The sequence below is a fragment of the Sus scrofa genome, chromosome 14 (genome assembly GCF_000003025.6).
Source record: "Sus scrofa isolate TJ Tabasco breed Duroc chromosome 14, Sscrofa11.1, whole genome shotgun sequence".
NCBI classification, from domain to species: domain Eukaryota; kingdom Metazoa; phylum Chordata; class Mammalia; order Artiodactyla; family Suidae; genus Sus; species Sus scrofa.
Window position 1 is genome coordinate 232,725 of NC_010456.5, and position 24,110 is coordinate 256,834.

Genomic DNA, 24,110 nt, shown 5'->3' on the forward strand with positions numbered 1-24,110 from the left:
GTATTTGTACAGGGATAATTTCAAGATAGATTGTTAGATAAAAAGGTAAATAATGTTATTTGTTAGTGTCAAAAATTACATTTAAAAATTATCAATCTTTAATAAAATTCTCACTGGCTTCTCGTTGCTTTAAAGAAAGAAACGTCACAACATTACCTCAAAGGTACACATGATTTTTATCCTTTGGGGCCTTGGCCTCACCTGTACCGCATCTCCCTTTGCTTTCCTTATTCCAGCCATACAGGTTCTTCTCGCATGTCCTGTGGCCATCATCATCTCCTCCACTAAGGAGTGTGGCCCTTGTTCTTTTCCTCTTCCTGGAATGCTTTTCTTTTGTTCCTAGTCTTCTTTTAGAGCTTGTCTCAAGCATCACTTTTTGGGTTTTTTTTTTTGGTCTTTTTAGGGCTGCACCTGTGCCATATGGAAGTTCCCAGGCCAGGGGTGGAATTGGAGCCATGTGGCCTATGCCACAGCCACAGCAACTCCAGATCCGAGCCTCATTTGTGATGTGAGCCACAGCTTGTGGCAACTCTGGATCCTTAACCCACTCACCAAGGCCAGTAATCTAATCTACATCCTCACGGATACTACTCAGGTTCTTAACCCGCTGAGCCACAACCAGAACTCCAAGCATCACTTTTTTATGGAGTTCTTTTTGTGTGAGTTTACAGATTTTATAATAGCGGTAGAATAGGGCACCTCCATATGTCCATCATTTGCTATGGTAAATAACCATCAATCTTCTGATGTTTTTGAATTGGTTTTCCTTGGTTTTCCTGAAGTCAAGTCCTTCTGTTAGAGACATTACTATCTTTTCTGGTTCTTAGCAAAATTAGTGTTACAGTAGTTCACATAATTTAATGGAATTTTTTCTCAAAAGGGCTGAGTTACATGAAAGCAGAGACTCTTCCTGTTTCTGCCCATAATTCCTTTTCTTGTCCTTAGCTCAGGGCTTGGGTTGTTAGGGCTCAAGTCCCCTGAACAGTAGCTAGAATTATCCAAGGGTAGATTGAGGCTGTGTGATTAAATGTGTGGTCTGCTGCACAGGCTCTGTCAGAGTTCCATTCAGGGATCTTGGTTAGAGTTGACAATGCACCTTTGTAGATAAGGCTGTTGTCAGCATGCCTGATGTTGGAGTTTGCATACTGCAGGACAGTCATTTGGGAAAGGAAAGTGAAAGTACAGATGGGAAGAACACAGACTGGAAGCCACAGCAAGACAGATTGAAAGCTGTATCAGTTCTCTTGTCTCTGACCTTGCTTGTGTGGGCGTCTCCAAGAGCTGGGCCTTTGTCATGGAGCCAACCACACGCTCTTGGCCCAGGAGGCAGACACTCTCAGGGACCCTGGAGGAAGGTAGAATGGCTATTGCAGCCTTGCATCAGTAAGGCAGATGGGGAGGTAAGTGGGTGCAGGCTGCAGATGTCCCACCAGATGTGCCCTTCACTTGGCGCCCTCTGCCTGCTGCGCAGTAGTCCCTCTTGTGGCCCGCCCAAACCAGAGACAGATGGGAGGGGAAATACTAGGGAATGTGGTTGAGCCCAGCCAAGTTAAAACTTTATAAAGCAAAACCGAGAACCTGGAGTTTTAAATTCGCAGCTCAGGTTCCACATATGGGACCTGAAAGTTTCTATGAAAACCCTGCAAGTGCAAATTGAATTCCCAGTTCGTAAGTGAGAGTGTTGATTGGTAAAGAATGGAACCCTGAAAATTGGATTAGAGACCAGTGGTCAGATTCCAGTTTAGCTGGAGACCTTGAACTCCTAAATTCTGCTGGGCTACCTTTGCCAGTAGAAGCAGCCTTTCCATCCTCTACCTGAGCAACTTCATCTCCCTTTGCCTAAAAAAACCTGCATTTGGCTTCCCCTGGGATCCTACCAGGAGGCCCTAATGGGTGAGGTGCAAAGTGTGACTCATGAAGAGGTGGGCCTACCTGCCAAAAGATTGTCTAGTTTGCCAGTGTGGAGTGAAGAACCTGGGGAGTATTTGTAGCAGTGGATGTTAAAGGTGTGGGGTAATGATGGAGGGAACATAGGATTAGGCACCAAATGTATTGCTGTGCCCTAAGCAGAGATTCTGGATTTCAGTAGCTCAAGGGGTTAGAAAGGGCTCTGCTTAGTTGATTGCCTGAAACAAACCAAAAGGTGACCTGTGCTAGGTGGGGTTAAGATGCCAGAACTGCCTTGGTATACTCTAGAGAAAGGCTTATGGAGATTGGAGTGGATTTGTCATGAAAGACTTGCTCACCAACCCTGGGAAGATTCATAGCTCATGCCTTATCCCACAGCCAGTAGACTTGCAGTGGGAGCTCCATTATCCTTGAGAGCTCTGGTCACTTTTCTCTCTAGGTCAGAAATCACAGTGGAAACTGCTGGTATTGAATTGGGACCTGTAAATGCAGAGGCAACAGCTGGATCTTGAGTTGGCAGCTCTGTTAAATGGTTTTTATTGTATTTCTTTCCCCCTTGGCTGCGCTTGTGATGTGTGGAAATTCGTGGGCCAGGGATTGAACCTGAGCCACAGCAATGATAGCACCGAATGAATCCTTAACTGCTAGTCCACTAGGGAACTCCTAAATGGTTTTTTTTTATTTAGGATTAATCTCTGGCTTATAACTACTGGTAATTTTTGTTACTCTGGTATTTTTGTGTAACCCTATAAAATTTTCCTTGAATTCACTCAGTATAAGATAAATGCAATCTTACGTACTTTTCGTTCATAATTACTCTTCACAATTTTTAGTCCATAGAGTAGGATTCATTTAAAATACATAGCCTTGGGCGTTCCCGTCATGGCTTAGTGGAAATGAACATGACTTGTATCCATGAGGATGTGAGTTTGATCCCTGGTTTTGATCCCTGGCCTTGCTTAGTGAGTTGGGGATCTGGTGTTGCCATGGGCTCTGGTGTATGTAGGTTGCAGACACAGCTCGGATCCCACATTGCTGTGGCTGTGGTGTAGGCTGGCAGCTGTAACCCCTGTTCGATCCCTGCCTGGGAACTTCCATATACCACGGGTGTGGCCCAAAAAACCAAAAAACCAAAAAAAAAACCACAAAAAAACCCGCCATTAAATTATTTATATTGCTTATGGGACTATAATTTGATAGGATCTTTCTGGAAGGTGGCTTCACTAAAATAATATAAAATGCCTGTACTCTGGCATAGTGATTCCACTTCTAGAAATTTACTGTATAGATGTATTTGCACAAATATACAAATCTGTAAGATTTTTCTTTATAATGGTGTTTGTGATAGTGAAGAATTTGAAACATCTCTAATATTGGGGTTAATGGTAAAATAAGTGATCTTATTATATACATACGCTGAAATGTTCCATCACTATTAAAAATAAGTGGAAAATAAAAATAAGAGGAAAAAATTTCCTATACTGCATGGAAAACATAACAGTAAGAGAAGTGAGTTGTAGGACTCATGCCTCTGTGTGCATGTGTGTGTTTTAAGATGTTTATGTTTCTATTCTTATACTTTAAATATTTGCATATGTCATTAGATTCACAGCCGTCTTTTAACAGTAGTTACCTCTCAGGGATGAGACTGAAGAAAGAAGGGGGAGGAGGATGCTGTACAAGATAGTAACAATTTGGCGGCATATAACTTGGTTAATAGTAAGCAGATTTCGTTTTGGTTTGGGGACAGTTGACTTCTCAGTCTTACCTTTTCTTTGAGGTGTGTGTGTGTGTGATATACTGTAAGTAAAGTAGTAGCTACAGATTTGTGACATACTGGCTGTGGAACTGCTCTTAATTTTGTCATGAGTTTCATTCACAGGGTCACATGTAGTTTGTTTATTCATGTAATGATTTTTTCATGTATTAATTATCCATGGCTCGTCATTCTTCTGTTGATAAATATTGGGTGGTTTCCAGTTTGAAACTGTTCAGGTCCCCTGAAGAATAAGAAGACTGCAAACTGGGATTAGATTTAGATTTATTGGAAGAAATGCTTGTGAGAGAGCCAAGAGCGCCTTGCAGATGTGATGCATGTGGAGGAGGAAGGGATTGGGGGGAAAGTCTGGAGGATGTTTTAGGACTTCAGGGCAGTTCTGAGAAAGTTTAAGCAAGGCCAGTGAGGAGTCCTCCAGCCAAAATTGGGGCCAGAGACGTTCCTTATCCTGCAGGTATGGGCCTGCTTTAGCACCCAGCCTGTGGCCAGTCATTGGCTGGAACAGTCTGTGAGAAATGTTGGGCTGGGGGAAGGAATGGATTCAGAGTCGAGCAGCTCCACATGTTAGGTAATGGGAGAGGTTCATTTCCATGACTGACCAGGGGCTCATGTGAGTGGACTTGCTATGAACATTCAGATACATGTTTCTTGCATGCTTTTCTGTTGGGTAGACTTAGGAGTAGAATTGCTGGGTCATATATGTTATGTTTATGTCCAGTATTGGTATAATGCCAAACTTCCGATTTGAATATACCCAGTTTCTATTCTGACTACAGTGAATGCATTCTTGTGGCTCCACATCCTCACCAATACTTGGTTCTTTTTAAATGTAAATAATTTCAGTGACTGTGTGGCAGCATCTTGCTCTAGTCCCTGGCTCCTAATTAAGTGTGGCCATGTCATTTGTGAGCAGAAGAGACTTGTCACTCAGACCTGAAGAGCAGTGGTGAGATTTGCCACATTCCCTTCCTCCTGCCAGTGATGTTTTCAACTGGAGCTTCTTCCAGAGCAGGTCTTTTAAATGTCTAGAGGGAAGACAGAGCAGAGGATGAGGGAAGGAGCAAGGGTAGAGAAAAAGAGGAGAGGCAAGGGTGGAGAAAAAGAGGAAGGGCAAGGGTGGGGATTTTTTTTTTTTTTTTTTTGTCTTAAAGTAAAATTTCTAAGGTTGTTTGTAACCATAGCAACTCGTTAAACCTATCCCGACAAAGCTTTATGAAAAAATATACTTTATTTTTAAGAGCACACTTTAGGTTCACAGCAAAATTGAGTAGAAAGTAGAGTTCCCCTGTATCCTCTGATCTGACACAAGCCCAGCCTCGTCCATTAGCAACATCCTGCGCCAGATAGTGCATTTGTTAGAATGGATGAACCAACATCGACACATCATTATCGTCTGAGGTCTATAGTGCACATAGGGTTCACTCTTGGTGTTGTATATTCTGTGGGTTTTGACAAATTCGTTATATATATCTGCCAATATAGTATCGTACAGAACAGTTTCACTGCTCTGAGAATCGTTAGTGTTCTGTTTTTTCCTGATATCTCTATTCCATTGTGGTCAGAAAACTGTATAATTAAAAGCTTATGGGAGTTTCCTGGTGGCCTAGCAGGTTAAGGATCTGGCATTTTCACTGCTGTGGCATGGGTTCAATCCCTGGCCCAGGAACTTCTGCTTGACACTTGTGCAGCCAAAAAATAAAAATAACAGCTTATGAAATTTTTTGAAGCTTGCTTTATGGTCCAACATATGATCACTTTTTGTAAATCTCTTGTGTGTGCTTTGAAAAGATGTGCTTCTGCATTTGCTGGATTCACTGTTCTATATTTGTTAATCCAACTTGGTTAATTATGTTACATTCTTCTACCTTTTTTCTTTATGGTTTGCTGGTTGTATTGGTTACCAAGAGAAATATATTAATACTCTTACTTTGCATTTGTCTGTTTCTCCTTACTTAGGATAATTTCTGCTTTATCTGTTATGAGGGTATGTTATTGCGTGCATACATGTTTAGAGTATATTTTCCTCATCAGTTGAGTCTTTCTTTTCTTTCTTTCTTTTTTTTTTTTTTTTGTCTTTTTAGGGCCTCACTGCAGCATTTGGAGGTTCCCAGGCTAGGGGTCTAATTGGAGCTGTAACTGCTGGCCTACACCACAGCCACTGATCCATAACCCACTGAGCAAGGCCAGGGATCGAACCTGCATCCTCATGAATGCTGGTCAGATTCGTTTCTTCTTGGCCAGGATGGGAACTCTAGTTGAGACTTTAAAAATCATCAGGTATTCTTCCTTAAGGCCAAAGTATTATTAGAGGTTAAGGTTGCTTAACTTAATATTAATGTAGTTGCATTATCTATTCTCTGATTAGTAGGTGCAGTGTATATCTTTTTTTTTTTTTTAACCTTTTATTTTCAGTTTTTCTAAGTCTATGTTCTGGATGCTTCTGTTTTCAGCGGTATATAGCTGGGATTTTTAGTCTAACAGTATTTCTTAAATTGGAGCATTTGCTTGATATTTAACAAAGTGACTGACATGGCTTTGTTTAAATATGCTGTCTTAATAAGTGCTTTCTGTTTATTATACCTGCTTTATGTGCCTTTTCCTCCTTTCTTGTCTTTCTTTGGAAGCTTATTTTTTTTTTTCCTCTGCTAATTTGGAGGTTACTTAAAACATGCCTCCTTGACTTGTCAAAATCTAATATTTGGTTATTTCCTCCTCTTCTGGACACTTAAGCTCTGCTTATCTTATTTTCACTCATGTAGCACAGTTTGTGCTCTTGTAATTCTGTGTATACTTTATCTTAAGATATTATTAATTTGTACAGTCAGTAGTCATTTAGATTTATCCTTTCATTGCTCTTCATTCCTTGCCATATTTCCAGTCCAGCCCAATTCCATTCCATTTTTTCTTCTGCCTGAAGAACACTCTCTTGTTTCTCCCCTGTTGTGTGACTCCTAGTAGTGAATTCTCTGAGTATGTGTTAGTCTAAAAGTATCTCAAATTGATTTTTCTTTCTGAAGGATATTTTTGATGTGTATAGAGTTCTAATGTGTCAGTTTTCTTCTAAAGTGTTGAAAGAAGTTATTGAATTACATTTGCAGCTTTCATTTTTTTCTTAAAAAGTAAACTGTCAGTTTAATATTTGCTCCCATGGACGGGATCTTTTTTACCTCAGTCTTTATGATTTTTTTTTTTTTTTCGGTCTGTGGTTTTTAACAGTTTTTTTGATGTGTCTTTTTTTTTATATTTTGTGTTTATAGGTCTTACTGAATCTGTGGTAATGTCTTATTCTTTTGAGAAATTTGTAGGCATTATCTTTTAAAATATTTTTGTTACCCTGGCCCCCACCTATCCTCCACTCCATTTAAACACATGTGAGACTTTCCCAGTCTGTTCTGGATATTTTCTTCTGATCTTTTTGTTCACTAATTTATTTATTTGTAAATTTTTTGGCTGCATCTCTGGCATGCAGAAGTTCCTGGGCGAGGAATTGAACCTGTGCCACAGCAGTAACCAGAGCCACAGCAGTGACAAAAGCCAGATCCTTAATGCTCTGAGCCACTAGGTAACTCCTGTTCACTAATTTTTAATAAGACTAGCCTACTGATAATCTATTGAGTTTATTGTATTTTTTTACTTTTGGAAAATCTGGTTCTGTGATACCAAAGTTTTCTAGCTTATGTTTTATCTCTTTGAACATAATAGTTACAGCTATTTTATTTTTCATTAAAAACTTTTATTTCTGTTGCTTTCTTCCCATAACTTACTTTAAAGTATGATTTTGTAACTGGAATACCTGGCAGCCCAATTGATCTGTTTTTTTTGTGTGTTTATTTGTTGTTTTCGCTAGTCCCCCCCCCCCCCCCTTTAAAAAAAAAACCAAAAGAAACCCAGCTGCATCTACACATATGGACGTTCCCGGGGCCTGGGGTTGACTTGGAGCTGAGCTGTGGCCTATGACACAGCCACCGCAACACTGGATCTGAGCCATGTCTTCAACCTGTGCCTCAGGTTAGGGTAGTGCCAGATCCTTTGCTGAGCCAGCTTAGGGATCGAACCCACATCCTCACAAACAGCACTGGGTCCTTAACCCCCTGAGCCACAAAGGGAATTCCTGTTTCTGCTAGTTTCTATTTTTGTCTCTTTGTAGGCTCATTTCTGTATTTACACATGTAGTGGATTACATTTTAAAAATTGAGATAATTTGAGGGTCTAGGATGATATTCCTAGGAGAATTTATGCTTGCTCTGCTGGGCATCTGGGGGAGTGGGCAGCCTGGGATCTACTTCAGCTCAATTTTAGGGTGAAGATGAGTTGCCTCTGGGCATCTTATCATTCCCCCAGCCCCTAGGAGCAATTCAGGATTCCATGTCTACATCTTACAGATACATAGGTTCACCAGCCCCCTCCTTCCTTTGCTAGTCCCTGGGTTCTGGTCTTTGGCCCCTTACCTTGCAAAATTGTTAGCCTAAAACTGTCCTTTAACACTTGACACTTACTCTTGGCTGAAAGTGGTTGCAAAGTGGGGTTTACCTCTCTAGATCCCAACTCTGAAAGCACTGCTGTCTTGGAATTCTGTGATACCTTCAAGCATATGGTGAGTGTTTGTGCCAATATGTGTGTTCAAGGTTTTGTCATGGGCATTTTCAATCGTGTACAATCATCCTTTGATATTTGCAGAGGATTGGTTCCGGGATCTCCCACGGATACCAAAGTCCATGGATACTCAGGAACGTCACATAAAATGGCACAATGTTTGCATATGATCTGTGCACATTCTTGTGTACTTTGTCATGTTTAAATTATTTATAATACAGAATACAACGTAAATAATATGTAAATGGTTGTCAATAGAATATAAATGCTGTGTAAGTAGTTGTCAGTGCTTTGGGGAACTTCCTGGAATTTTTTTTCTCCTGATTATTTTTGGTGTGAGGTTGGTTGACTCTATGGAACCCAAAGATATAGAGGGTTAACTGTACAAAAGTCTAGAAAATAATGTAGGGGTTCCCCTAGTGGTGCAGCGAAAATGAATTCGACTAGGAACCATGAGGTTGCAGGTTCAGTCCCTGGCCTTGCTCAGTGGGTTAAGGATCTGGTGTTGCCATGAGCTGTGGTGTAGCTCACAGACGCAGCTTGGATCCCAAGTTGCTGTGGTTGTGGTGTAGGCTGGCAGCTACAGCTCTGATTAGACCCCTAGCCTGGGACCCTCCATATGCCGCAGGTGTGGCCCTAAAAAAACAAAAGAGAAAAAAAAAAAGTAGTGTAAACGAAACCTTTCCAGTGATGTCCTCCTGACTTCAATAGCTTCCTGGCTTCTGGTGTTGCACGGTGTTCCAGGCTCCTCATGTATTTCCTCCCCTCATCTGGAATTAGCCATTCCTATGAGAAACTGGTTCCTAATAGTTTTTGTTAGAGGCGTTCTTTTAGATTTTATTTTGATATATATTCTAGCTTTCAGGAAAGTGGTCTCAAATACCAAGCCATTACTACCAGGCTTGTCTGTTCTTTACATTGATGCTTGCAGGTGGCCTTGAAACACATCGAGGATTCAGAGTTGCTCTTTTTGCTTGTGGTGTGTTGTATATATGTATGTATGTATGTATTTATTTGGCTGCCCCATGGCATATGGAGTCTCCGTGTCAGGGTTCAGATCTGAGCTGCGCTTGTGACCCAGGCTGTGGCTGTGGCAAACACCAGATCCCTAACCCGTTGTGCAGGGCTGGGGATTGAACCTGGTCCCAGCATTCCCAAGATGCCACCGATCCCGTTGTGCTACAGCGGGAATTCCTGCCAGTGGTTTTAGGCAGGGGTGATTGTGCCATGGACTTTCTGGTAGTCTGGTGAAACCTGTGGATACCTTCTCAGAATGTTTCTGAATATGATAAGTGAAATATGAGGGATCAAAGAAGAAATCAAGTATGTTTAAAGTTATTAAAATGTGAAAACAATATAAATTCAGTGTGGCTTTTTTGTTAATATGTTACACAATGCAGATGAGCATTTTCATATTTTAAGATACTAAAATGACAACTCTTGCTATCTATCAAAAAGTAAATTGAGGTGGTCTTTGATTTATCTCCTTTCACATATTGATCAGCTGATAATTGATGACAGGGAATACAAGTGAGCATTATAGATCCTGTGTGTTACTGTGGTGTAATCCTGACACGCTAGTTACCCAGAATGAAGTCATACTTTCAGGCCAAAGCACTGTCCTCCATACAGCTACCCTCCCTGCATACACCAGAAATAAACTTGGGGGTGGGGGCGTCCCTAGGCCATCCACATCTGACCAACTGGCTGCAAATTGGGGGATTCTCATGACTCAGGTTTGATAATTCCCAGATATCAGGAAAGTGCTCTATTTATGATACAGCTTCTTTACAGGAGAAAAAGATCCAAATCCATGGCCAGCCAAAAGACGAAACACATATGATGAGGTCTGGAAGGGTCTGTATGGGAAGCTTCTGGTTTTCTTCCGGGGAGTCAGGAGGATCACCCTCCTGTATATGGATGGTAATTGTGCATGGAGTTGGGAGTACTGTTGACCAGGGAGGCTCCCTTCGGCTTCGGGGTGCAGACTGCTTATGGGGGTTTCATTATGTCAGCATGGCTGATTGAGTCATGAGCCATGAGGTTGAGCTCAGTCTTTTGCTTTCCTCCTTAAAAGTTGGGCGGCTGTCAGGGAATTCAAAGCCCCAGTCCTCTAATCCCATGGTTAGTCGTTTCAGTGTGGCCGGCCCCATTCTTTTTTTTTTTTTTTGGTCTTTTTGCTATTTCGTGGGCCGCTCTCGCGGCATATGGAGGTTCCCAGGCTAGGGGTCGAATCGGAGCTGTAGCTGCCAGCCTATGCCAGAGCCACAGCAATGGAGGATCTGAGCCGCATCTGCGACCTACACCACAGCTCACGGCAACGCTGGATCCTTAACCCACTGAGCAAGGCCAGGGATCGAACCCACAACCTCCTGGTTCCTAGTCGGATTCGTTAACCACTGCACCACGACGGGAACTCCCAGGCCGGCCCCATTCTAAGTCATCTTGTTAGCAGAAACTCTCTGGGGTTCCACCATAATCTCAAAGACTCTTTCCTGTCACTTAGGACCTTCTAAGGATTTAAAAGGTACTTCCCAGGAACTGGGACAAGGGCCAGCCAGAACTCTTTGTTTTATAACAGTCACCAATTCTGTTTTCACAGTTTGATGACTAATGCCCTGATGGCTGATCCACTCTGGTCATGTCTGTTCTGCGACAGACCTCCTTCTTAATTTAGAAGTAGTTGATGAGTTTAAAAGCTATTTTGAGATTTACAACAAATGCAATGGGAAGGAAAGATCTGTGATTTCCATTCTTGAGAAAGTCAGAGGTATGGTAATAATACTGTGGTTTGTTTTTGTACCTTCACGATGGAAGGAAGTATTATATATTTCAGATGAAAGAAAAATGAAGATAGAATTTTCCTCTCATCCAGATTCACAATACTTGTAAATTTTGTCCAGGCTTAAGAGCTCCTATAGTAGAACTTGGTGTTTAGACATTTAGTGGTTTAGGCTGTTCAGCAATTTTGTTGACATTGTTATGAGAGTTTGGGGCTCTGAAGACCTTCAGGTATTTGCTTGATATTTATAATAGTCAAACACTGGGTAGCTGGCAATGCTGTGTTCAGATAGAGCCCTTCATTTTAATCTTGAGCTGTTAGCTGAGGGACAGCCTCCAGTGGAGGCCTCTAGAACACTGCTTTTAGGTGCTATCCATTGAAACATTTATGACTGGCCTTTCTAGTAAATTCTTTTAGGAACTTGGGAACGTTTTGAGTTCCCAATGCTTTTTCTTTCCACATTTACAAAATCTAAAATCATTGACCGTTTCCCTCAACATTGTATCGTGAAAAATTTCAAAAATATAGAAAAGTTGAAATATGCAGTCGGAACATCTGTATACTCACCATCCAGATTCAGGAATTACAAATAATTTGCCACCTTTTCTTGGTCTATTTTTAAAAATCACATCATAGGAGAAATGAACTATAGATTTTTGAGTACCTACAGTAAATCTACATTGTTGCCATATTTGGTATTTTTTTTCCCCAACCCCCCCCACTTTTTTTTTCTTTCTAGAGCTGCACCTGTGGCTTATGGATGTTTCCAGGCTAGGGGTCAAATCAGAGCTGCAGCTGCCTGCCTACACCATAGTCATAGCAACGAGGGATCTGAGATCTGAGCCACATCTGTGACCTATGCCACAGCTTTGGCACCACCAGGCCCTCAACCCACTGAGTGAGGCTAGGGATCGAACCTGAGTTCTGACGGATATACTTGTTGGAGTCTTAACCCACTGAGCCACAAAGGGAACTCCTCCCCAAACCTTTTAAATGAAATTTCCTATGCATGGAAAAGTTAAAACTATAGCTGAATTGTACCTGTATGTTCTCCACCGAGATTTATTTGCTAACATTTTGCTGGACTAACATTTTTTGTTTTTGTTTTTGAGCCATTTGAAAGTTGCATTAAATTGCAGACATTGTGACACTTCTTAAAATGATATTTTTCTTTGTAGCTATATCATAATTAAGACAATTGTTTAATATTTAGGTTCTCTTCAGATTTTAGTCGTATGCTATTTTTCACATAAATATTTGTGGTAATGTACATTCCTTCCAACCCTTTGAACCTCTGTGACAGTAACTTTAAGATACTTGTTTGCAGCCCAAACTTCAGCTCACACTTGACATGTTTAGCCATTAGTGCTCCTTTGTGATCCAGGTATTGAGATTTCTTTGGAACATAGCACTTTTGCTTAAGCAGTTTCAGAAATGTATGTATTTTTAATAAATAGGGCTTTTTGGTGGTAGCAGCTGGCAGTAAATTCTTTGATATGTAACTTCTGCTTTGTCTTTATCACTGATACATGTGAAATGTTGAAATGCTTATTTCTTAACCTTTCCGGAGACACAATACAGTGTCATTGATTTTTGTGGTGTCCTCTTCCTTTATGGATATAATCTGTGTGGTTTTTTTGCCTTTTTTTTTTTTCTTCTTCACATTTTGGGCTCCATCTGCAGAATATGGAAGTTCCCTGGGTATCAGGGATTGAATCTGAGCTGCCTCTGCAACCTGTGCCACAGCTGTGGCAACCCCAGATTCTTAACTCATTGTGCCGGGCCAGCGATCAAATGGCAGTGCTGCAGAGACAAGCCAGGTCTTTAACCCACTGCATGTCACCGTGGGAACTCACGTGTGTATTTATTTTTAAAATAGGAGATTTTTCTCAGTAATGTTACTTGTGGTCTGTATGACCAAGTGCGAGTTGTTTTAATTTTGGTGCCGCAGTTTTTAATTTCTAAAATGGAACAGCTATATGTGCCTTGTGGTTGTGTAGAGTCTGAATTGATGCATGTATAGCAGTGTGTGACACATAGCATGTGCTTGGGGACATTTGTTTGTGAAATAGTTTCTGAGAATCTTGTGATCCCCTTTGAGATGGTTACAGAAGGAGAATTTTGAGTTTCAAAACCAAATTCATGACATGTTTTAAAGATCATTTAGCAAAATTGCATGCCTGTTAGTTAGCTATGTTTAATACAGATGGACTTAGCAAGGGAAATCCAGGCTCTTTTTTTTCTCAGCTTTTTATTACAGAAAATTTTAAATTGAAATAAAAGTTCAGAGAATATTAGTATGTTCTTCATTTAGATTCAAAAATTAACATATTGTCATTCTCAACTTACAGTTTGTGTGTGCATTGCTTTTTTTTCCCTGAAGTGTTTGAAATTCACTTGCAGACATTATAACAGCCTACCTGTAGAAATTTCAGGACTCATTTCCTAAGTATATTCCCGTGCATAACCACAGTGTACTTTTAAAAGTAAATGATAATTCCATAACATGTCATGTACTATATAGTCTCAATTTAAATTTTCCCATTTGTCTTCAGCGTCTTCTTTAGCTTTTTTCTGTCCAAACCATTCATTCAGGATTTACTGTTGTCTGCTTTTATTTATTTACTTTTTTACCATGCTTGTGGCATGCATATCTGGGTCAGGGATCAAACCTGAGTCACAGCAATGACAATGAGCCACAACAGTGGCAATGCCAGGCCACCAGGGAACTCTTAGGTAGCAAGCATTTTTGGCAAGAATGTTTTATAAGTGATGTGGTGTACTTTGTATGACATCACATCTGGAAGCCTCTAAAGTGTGGTGACTCACTCTTAGTGGTCCTGAATTGTTTGATCTCTCCGTCATAAAGCAGCATTTATAACCAGTAGGTAATTTTGGGTGATCCTTTGTTACCATGCAGCATTATTCTCTTACAGCCTTTCACCTGACGGCGTTAGCCGTCTGTTGGGTTTAGTCCTGAATGCAGGACTATCCTTTTTATGACCTCCAAATTAAGTTCCACTTGACAACATTTTCTGTATATTTGAAAAAAAAAGATAACTCCTGCTATCTTAGAAATAATGAGATTTTGCTATCTCGGAATTTAAGATCAGGCAGTTGGAATAGTAACTGCGACTCAAAAATGAGGAAGGATTTTTATCTGAAATTATGCATTCTTACATTATTCAAAAAGCTCCTGTATCCTTCCTTGCTACAGCTCTTTCTTCAATCTGTGTCTTACACTTTTTTAAAAAGTATTATAACAAGTTCAGCCTGGAAATTTTAATGAAGTGGTAAGCAATAGAAAATTGTACCAAGATAAGCTTAAGTCGGCTAGTGAAAAGAGGGCATGCTCTTTAGAACATCAGTTAAGTTAAAACTTTCATGTTGTAGAACCAAGCTGATTTATTAAGTTAGGAAACCTTGATTACTTGTGTAGATTAAAATATTCTACAATCTTTGAAGTAGCTTTGTAAAGAATGTTGGAGAAAAGGAGCAGAGTCTTGGGATGTTTTTAAAATTGGGAAATACTACGTTATTGTATGCTGATAAGAGAGAAATTGATAGAGATGAGATTGATAAAACATGAAAGGGTCGACTTTAAACACAGTTCATCTGTTATAGCATCAGAGGGTACCAATCAGCTGGTGAATTTGATGGTGGGAAGATGAGTAATTCTCTTGTTTGCTTCCACCTCACTTGCAAAAAGCAAGCTTATTTGCTGAGAGGGAGGGAGTGGTATTGTCAAATGCCCACTTGAGATAGGAGATTATAAATTTGAGGTTTTTCCAGCCACGCTTAACAGCTTAAATTGTGGGGCAAGGAGTTAGGCCTTTGCCAAAAAGTGACAGAAGAGAAAAGCTTGGAAGTCACCATAGTGGTTGACCATCTGTGGAATCTAAGCAGAGTAGTGATGAGGGCAGTAGAAAGGTACAGGTCAAGACGTAGTTTGGAAGGAATGGTTGCATCAAAGACTTATTGGAATGGGACTATTGGCATCAGAAAAGTGGGATAATCAGAGATGGTTTTGAGTGTGAGATACTGGAAACAAAGATTCTGGAGATATTGCAGTCATTGGTGATGAGGGGTTGAGGTTGTGACTGTGGAGTCAGGTAGGTAGGCTGAAGTCAGGATATCAGAGAACCAAGGGAGTATGTTGTTCAAAGGATCAGATGTTGCCAAGAGTGTGATGAGAATAGTGATGGAAACAGGTAAACCAAGAGCTAAAACCTTCAGAAGTGTGTGCACATGACTAGAGAATTAACAGGTAGCTGACTACAACATAAAGGGGGGTCTGTTATTGCTGATGCTGTGGCACGTGCCTCCACACTGGGGTGTTGGGGTGGAAGAGATTGTGTGAGGACAGTGGGGGACACAACCACTTTGGAGAGCTCCTGGACAGAGGGGACCCTAGATAGACTCTTAGGACAGGCTGACTGCCTTTCAGAAGGCAGTGGAGAGGTTTGGGCAGATAAGGGGAAGAGGACTGTAGGGTTCCAGTGGGGCAATGTACATCAGTGCGGGAAGAATTGAATGGGAAGCTGAGTTTTCTGGTGCTGAAAGAGGTAGAGCGGTGCAAGGCTTGCATGGCTGTTGGGTGGACGCCTAGGGAAAGATGACTGTCTTTGTTGTCATGACAACCTTGGCTTGGTCTCCTTAGCACTTTGGGATGAGGAGGCAGGTTGGTGTATCACCCAGGAAGGATCCATGAACCTTGCACAGTCACCTTCAGAAAAGGTTTTGCTTCTGTTTTTTTTTTTTTTGGTGCAGGCATACCTCTTTTTTATTGAAGGTTTATGGCAACCTGTCACTGGCTGGTGATGGTTAACATTTTTAGCAATAAAATATATTTTCATCAAGGTATGTACATAGTATTTTCTAGTAAAATGGTACTGCACACTTAATAGACTACAGTGTAAACATAACTTTTATATGCACTGAAAACCAAAAGATTGGTTTTGTGTGATTCATTTTATTGAAATACCTACTTTATTATGTGGTCTGAAACTGAACCCACAGTGTCTCTGAGGGATGCCTGTATAACTTACTGCCTCTTGAGATACGGTCTCTTTTTTTCCTCACTTGTGTACTGTCTCTCCCCTCCTACCTAAGCTACAAATAGTAGGCAGTTTGAATATTCATTGAATGAATTATAAAGTCCATTTATTTTTAAATCGTCCTTGAATAATAAGTTTTATACAGTTAAGAATTTTTAACAGTTAAAATGATTCATCTCTCCCTTGTTCTTTAGGCTTTTAAATTATTTTAACTATTTTGTTGTGTTCCAGTCTCACATTAATTCAGCACTCCCTTCAATTCTTAGACCTGTGAACACATGGCTGTAAGTTGTAGACATGACGATGTAGACATGCGGACTGAATGTAGTCTTGTGGTTCGGTAAAATGTGGGGTAGACGTTTTTGTGTTTTATGAAAATGTTTCCGTATATATTTTACTGTGTGGACTGTAAACCGGCACCAGATTTGGTTTAAATGATAAGCTGCTTCTGTAGGATGACTTAACTTTTTGCATGGGTATGGAAATTTCTTAGGCTTCTCCAAAGTTACTGGATCTTTCCCTCTAGTTTCTAGAAGCATGAGAGCAGAAAGGGAGCTTTTTGATGGCTGTCATCCCTCCTCTTGCCTGAGGCTGCCTGCCTCCTGACCTAGCTGTGGCCTGGTCCTGAAGTAGATTCCTGAGCAGACTACCCCTCAGTTGTTCCACCAAGCGCCTGCTGTACCTCTGTTGCCTGCCCCGTGCCTCATCAGGTCTTTTTGTGTCCTCTTAAGAAGGGCCATGACTATCTAAATCTTCTCCTAAACTCCAGCATCCACCCTTTCTGACTTCTGCCAGTACGGTGGGTTGGGATACAGTGGGGGAATTCAAATGCTGTATTGTGTGTAGTTGGCCTCTGAGGAACTATGCTTTTCCTTGTTAAAGAGTCTAGTACTTCCTTTTCTTCCCTTGCTCTGTGCTGTCCTTGGCACTGAGGTCTGAGGAAATAAAGTTAATTGCTTTTGGGCAAAGTGCATTTTAGCTTGATGTTAAATTTAAAATTTATGTCAAGTTTGATGGCTTGCTTGGAGAAGTTTGCTCTTGTGATGCTCTAGTAATGAACTATTATTTCATTGTTTTACAGAGTACTTAGAATTTCACATATTTTTCCTGAACTTGTAAAAATGGCGCTTGGGATGATGGATTAACAAGAACATTGAAATTCTGTGAAAAGTTTTAAATTGGAGCATATTGAATTTTCACCCTAGTCCAGCAGCTCTGCTGCTCACTTAAATACAGATGAATGAAGACCCCATTCGGGAAGACACCTGGCCAGCGGTCCAGAGCTGATGCAGGTAGGCAGTGCGGTTCTGCACATACTTCAGTACAGTAAATTTAAAACAGTTGTAAAATTGAGGAATGTTTTCACCTAATTCCTAGTGGTTTGCTGTTCTTAAAGCTTTGTGAGTTCTAGTATTTCATACACATATCCATGTGAAAAAAAAAGGTTTAGGTATTTTTTGTAATGATTTTGATTTTTTTCCATTATAGCTGGTTTACCAGGTTTAGGTTTTTGAAAGCAGGGATCATGTTAGTTTTTTTCCTGTGGTCTCTTGCAGTAAGTTATGATCCAATAGATTTAGCAAATGAATTGTAAATACTTAAGATGATTAAGTAAATAAAAGATTTATCATTTGTTTTTGAGAGAAGATGTGAAAGTGAGATAACTAGATAAGTGTTAGATATAAAGAGATATTTGGGGAGTTCCCGTCGTGGTGCAGTGGTTAACGAATCCGACTAGGAACCATGAGGTTGCGGGTTCGGTCCCTGCCCTTGCTCAGTGGGTTAACAATCCAGCGTTGCCGTGAGCTGTGGTGTAGGTTGCAGACGCGGCTCGGATCCCACGTTGCTGTGGCTCTGGCGTAGACCAGTGGCTACAGCTCCGATTCGACCCCTAGCCTGGGAACCTCCATATGCCTTGGGAGTGGCCCAAAGAAATAGCAAAAAGACAAAAAAAAAAGAGAGAGATATTTGATTCCAGCCTAGGAACTTCCATATGCCACAGGTGTGATCCCCCCAAATATTATAATGATGCTAATAATAATTGTGCTAGCATAATTCTCAGATTCATTTATCAAAGAACCTTAATATGTTATGACAGATTTTTTTCAGCGTTCAAATATATTTCCAGAATGGAGAAAAACTAAGTCCTGAAGAGAATATTATTTACCTATTTTATAGCCTATAAGATTTTTTTTTTTTTGCTATTTCTTTGGGCCGCTCCCCGCGGCATATGGAGGTTCCCAGGCTAGGGGTCCAATTGGAGCTGTAGCCACCAGCCTACGCCAGAGCCACAGCAACGTGGGATCCGAGCCACATCTGCAACCTACACCACAGCTCACGGCAACGCCGGATCGTTAACCCACTGAGCAAGGGCAGGGACCGAACCCGCAACCTCATGGTTCCTAGTCGGATTCATTAACCACTGCGCTACGACGGGAACTCCCGCCTATAAGATTTTTATCTTTGTTTTTAGAGTAGACAAAAATCAGGCAAAGTTTAAACTTTTAGCTATATTAGCTGCATGCCACAAAAATAAGAATTTTTATTAAATATTCATTTCATTTCCATACATTTCGTATCAATAAAGTTTTTTCAAATAAATATACAAAAAACTGAGCTTAACTATATATATGGAGTTTCTGTTGTGGTGCAGCAGAAACAAATCTGATGCGGGTTTGATCCCTGGCCTTGCTCATTGGGTTAAAAGGATCCAGCATTGCCATGAGCTGTGGCGTAGGTCACAGATGCAGCTCGGATCCCTTGTTGCTGTGGCTGTGATGTAGGCCGGCAGCTGTAGCTCCAATTCAACGCCTACCTGGCCTGAGAACTTCCACATGCTGGCCTATGCCACAGCCACAGCAGCTGGGAATCTGAGCTGCATCTGCAAACTACACCATAGCTCATGGCAATGCTGGATCCTTAACCCACTGAGTGAGGCCTGGGATCAAACTTACATCCTCATGGATCCCAGTTGGGTTCGTTAGTGCTGAGCCATGATGGGAACTCTTAGCACAATTATTAATCTTACAAATAGTTGCTATGTGATTTAGAATTTATTAACTATAATGTTTGAAATTCCTTTGTAGAAGGGCCACAGGGATTAAGAGTTTTCAAGTACCTCTTACCTCTTTGATTTTAGTTCCTTCCTCTTTTATAAAGGTAACATTGACTTAACTGCTATAAATATTTGTCAGTAAGATTAATTTGCAGTCATGGTGACAGATGGAAGTGTAAGTCATCTGGGAATTTACTATTCAGATGTTAGCTGTATTTTTTTAAAAATTTTTTTATTTTTTTATTTTTTTTGGTCTTTTTTTAGGGCTGTACCCACAGCATATGGAGGGTTCCCAGGCTAGGGATCTAATTGGAGCTACAGCTGCCGACCTACACCACAGTCACAGCAATGCTAGATCCGAGGCACGTCTTTGACCTACGCCATAGTTCACGGCAATGCCAGATCCTTAACCCATTGAGCAAGGCCGGGGATTGAACCCTCAACTTCGTGGTTCCTAGTCGGATTTGTTTCCGCTGAGCCACGATGGGAACTCTGAATTTTGCATCTTCTTAAGCCTTGGTTTTTCTCATCTGAGCAATGGGACTGTTGTGGTCTGTACTTATTGGGGTTATTATGAAGAGTAGATGCATTGATGTGTCAGGCGCTTAGCTAGGTGCCCGGCACATTATAGCTGCTCTGCAAAAAGCATTATTTTTGTTGATCATGCTACTTAGAATAAAATGTTTATTTCATCTCATTTGTTGCAAAAATTGCTGTTGAGTTTTTGTTGAACAGTGAAACCCCCCATGTTTGTATCATTTGAAAGAGTAGTTCATACCCCCAAGTTCTTTTTTTTTTTTTTCTTTGCTTTTTAGGGCTGCACGGTGCAGCATATGGAAGTTCCCAGGCTAGGGGTTGGATCAGAGTGGCAGCTGCCAACGACAGGCACAGCAACATGGGATCTGGAGCCAAGTCTGTGACCTACATACACCACAGCTCACCACACCGCTGGATCATTGACCCACTGAGTGAGGCCAGGGATAGAACCCGCATCTTCATGGATTCTAGTTGGGTTCTTAATCCATTGAACCACAAGAGGAACTGTTTCTCCCCCGCCCCCAGTTCTCTTTATGCACATTGTTCTAAATTCAGTACTCCTGTTTTCTTCATTGATTTAAAGTCATCTTGATAGGAGAGAGAGTTGATTAAAGTGATGTGTGTAGTGTGGTATAAATGACAGAGCTAAACCAAAAGATGTTTTTAATTCTAGTCAGAACTTTGCTCTTGTGTTTTCTTGTTCTTTGATATTTCTTAGAGCATATAGGGCTAAAGAATGACAAAGTAGGTACTCTGTAAATTCTAGTAGGCCCATTGTCAGATATTTTAACATCTGAGACCCTGTGGTCATGTATTGTTTTTCACTGTCTTTAATATACTCTATTTTAGAGAGATTGCTGATCTCTTTATCAGTATTATTTATAAAATTGTCTCAGTCATTCTTCCTGTTAATATAGACAAAGGCTCTGTTGCTTTCAAATCGCTGTTTCAGTGACGAACATGCCCATTTGTGAATAAGGAAAATTCACCCAAAAGGGGTGCTTTCTTATTTCATGCAGCAGGAAGCCCAGGTAGGCATTCCAGAGATGCTATTGTGGCCCCGCTATGCCCTCAGTCTGTCTCAAAGGCTGCAGTGGGGGCCTTCAATAGGTAGGACTCATAAGATGTCTTCTTTGTCTGTAGGCCATTGAGTATCTAGACTTGCAGCATGATGGCTCCCAGAGCAGGTATCCCGAGAGAAATTAAGGACAGTGGTATGGTCTCTTCTCTTGGACCCTTGGAAGTCATACAGGTTGACCTCTGCTGCATTTTGTTCATTGAGGCAGTCACAGAGGTCTGTCCAGGTTAAAGGGAATAGGCCTGCACTCTCCTTCATTGGAGGAGTGTCAGTGAATTAGTGGTCATGTTTTAAAACCACCACAGTGGACAACCTCCAGTACCTGACACTCTTTGACATAGGGCATGAGTGATCAATAAAAATTTGAAAACTGAATTTTTGCTTTCTCTTTATATATCTCGTTCAACACATTAGGGATTTCTATTTTTAAAATAACTTAGGTTTATCTGTATAATTATGTTGGAATTTAATTGATTGCTGGAGTGGTAGTTTAGATATACCTAATGACATTGGGCAGTAAGTCCTTTTATATGGTATTTTTTCATATTTTTTTTCCCATAGCCTTAGCCTCCATTTTATTATTATTATTATTATTTTTATTTTTAGAGCCACTCCTGTGGCATATGAAAGTTCCCAGGCTGGGATCAAATCAAAGCTGCAGCTGCTGGCCTACACCACAGCCACAGCCACTGGATCTGAGCTGCATCGGTGACCTCTGCTACAGCTTGGGGCAACGCTGAATCCTTAACCCCTGAGTGAGGCCAGGGATTGAATCTGCATCTGCAGAGAGACAGTGTTGTGTCCTTAACCTGCTGAGCCACAATGGGAACCCTTCCATTTTTACTAATTTGCCAAAGGTTACAGTTTTTCACCTCTTAGACATACTTTTAATCATACTGATAGACACAGGGAATGGTACTAATAGATAGCTGTGTACCTAATACTCAGATTAACAACAATATTTGCTGTATTTAAATATTTTTAAAACCCTGGTTTTATTTTTATCACGTTAATGAAGATTCATAGGTGAAATGCCACATAGTGTCAAAGACATATCAAAAAGTAGACACTCCATTCTAATTTTTACCTTCAAAATTTGTAAGTAATTGAGTATACAAATTTCTCTTGATCTGAAGTTCCCATTTTGGCTCAGCAGGTTATGAACCCAACAAGTATCCATGAGGATACAGGTTGGATCCCTGGCCTCGCTCAGTGGGTTAAGGATCTGGTGTTGCCATGAGCTGTGGTGTAGATTGCAGATGCAGCTAGGATCCCACATTGCTGTGGCTGTGGTGTAGGCTGGTAGCAGGTTTGATCCCTGGCCTGAAAACTTCCACATGCTATGGGTGCAGCCAAAAAAAAAGAAGATACATACAATGGAATACTACTCAGCCATAAAAATAAATGAGATAATGCCATTTACAGCAAGTGGATAAACCTATAGATACTAAGTGAAGTTAAGACAGGGAAAGACAAATATTTTGATGTCACTTATATGTGGAACCTAAAAAAAAAAAACAAATGAACTTATTTTAAAAATATAAATAGGAGTTCCCGTCGTGGTGCAGTGGTTGACGAATCTGACTAGGAACCATGAGGTTGCGGGTTTGATCCCTGCCCTTGCTCAGTAGGTTAACGATCCGGCGTTGCCATGAGCTGTGGTGTAGGTCGCAGCTCGGATCTCGCGTTGCTGTGGCTCTGGCATAGGCTGGCAGCTACAGCTCCGATTAGACCGCTAGCCTGGGAACCTCCATATGCCACGGGAGCAGCCCAGGAAATGGCAAAAAGACCAAAAAAAAAAGAGAAATAGACTCACAGACATAGAAAACAAATTTATGGTTACCAAAGGGGACAGTATTGGAGCATAGGGATAAAATAGGAGTTTGGGATTTACTATATATAAAACAGGTAAACAATAAGGACCTTCTGTATACCACAAGGAACTATATTCAATCTTGCAATAACCTATAATGGAAAAAAATCTGAAAGAGTACATACACAAACACACACACATAAGTATAACTGAATCACTTTGTTGTATAGTTGAAACTACAGTAAGATTGTAAATTAGCTATATTTTAACTAAAAAAATTAAATATTGACTTAAGAGTTCCACTGTGGGTGCAGTGGGGTTAAGAAGCCAACTGCAGTGGCATTATCTCAATTTATTTTTATGGCTGAATAATACTCCATTGTACATATCTTATTCTTTTTTGGGGGGCTGCACCCATAGCATGTGGAAGTTTTCAGGCCGGGGGTGAAATTTGCATCACAGAAGTAACTGAAGCCATAGCAGTGACAGCAGTGGATCCTTAACCCACTAACCCCCAGGCCTGGGAAATCCATGTACCACATCTTTAGCCATTCATCTCTCGATGCACATTTAGGTTACTTCCATGTCTTTGCTATTCAGTGCTCCTATGAACATTGGGGTGCATGTACCTTTTAGAGTTACCTCCAAATATATGCCCAGGAGTGGGATTGCTGATCATATGGTAGTTCTATATTTAGTTTTTTTGGACAAATGTCTGTTTAGGTCTTATGCCCAACTTGATTGGATTTTTTTTTTTTATATTAAGCTATATGAACTTTTTGTATGTTTTGGAAATTAATCCCTTGTCAGTAGCATCTTTTGAAAATATTTTCTCCCAGTCCATAGTTGTCTTTTCATTTTGTTTATGGTTTCCTTTGCTGTGCAAAAAATGTTAAGTTTAATTAGGTCTCACTTATTTATTTTTGTATTTATTTCCATCATTCCAGAAGACATCACAAAAAATACTGCTGCATTTTATGTCAGAGAGTGTCCATCCTTTGTTTTCCTCTAGGAGTTTTATATACCTGGTCTTAGATTTAGGTCTTTTGAATTTATTTTTGTATATGGTATTAAAGAATGTTCTAATTTTATTGTTTACATGTAGCTTTCCAGTTTTCCTAGCACCACTTATTGAAGAGACTGTCTTTTCTCCATTGTATGTTCTTACCTCCTTTGTTGTAGACTGCTTGACCATAGGTGTTTGCGTGTATTTCTGGGCCTTTTATTCTGTTTCATTGAGCTATATGTCTCTTTTTGTAGCATTACCATACTGTTTTGATGACTGTAGCTTTGTGGTATAGTCTAAAGGGAATGTGGTTTCCCCAGCTCTGTTCTTTCTCAAGATTGTTTTGGATATTCGAGAGCTTTTGTTTTACATAGAAATTTATGATTTTTTTTGTGCTAGTTCTGTGAAAAATGCCATTGGTAATTTGATAGGGATTACAATGAATCTGTAGCTTGCTTTGGGTAGTATGGTCATTTTAACAATATTGATTATGCCAGTCTAATG

The 24,110-nt window shown here is 40.5% G+C and overlaps 1 protein-coding gene across 1 annotated transcript in view; it reads left to right on the top strand.

Moving 5' to 3' along the window:
• SPIN1 (spindlin 1) overlaps positions 1–24,110 on the top strand; it is a gene marked incomplete at its 3' end in the record, with an annotated part of 64,202 nt that overhangs the window by 5,506 nt on the left and 34,586 nt on the right. The window contains 1 exon segment of the mRNA NM_001195370.1: positions 17,199–17,409. Coding sequence (NP_001182299.1) covers positions 17,358–17,409 — 52 coding nt within the window. The 5' untranslated portion in view covers positions 17,199–17,357.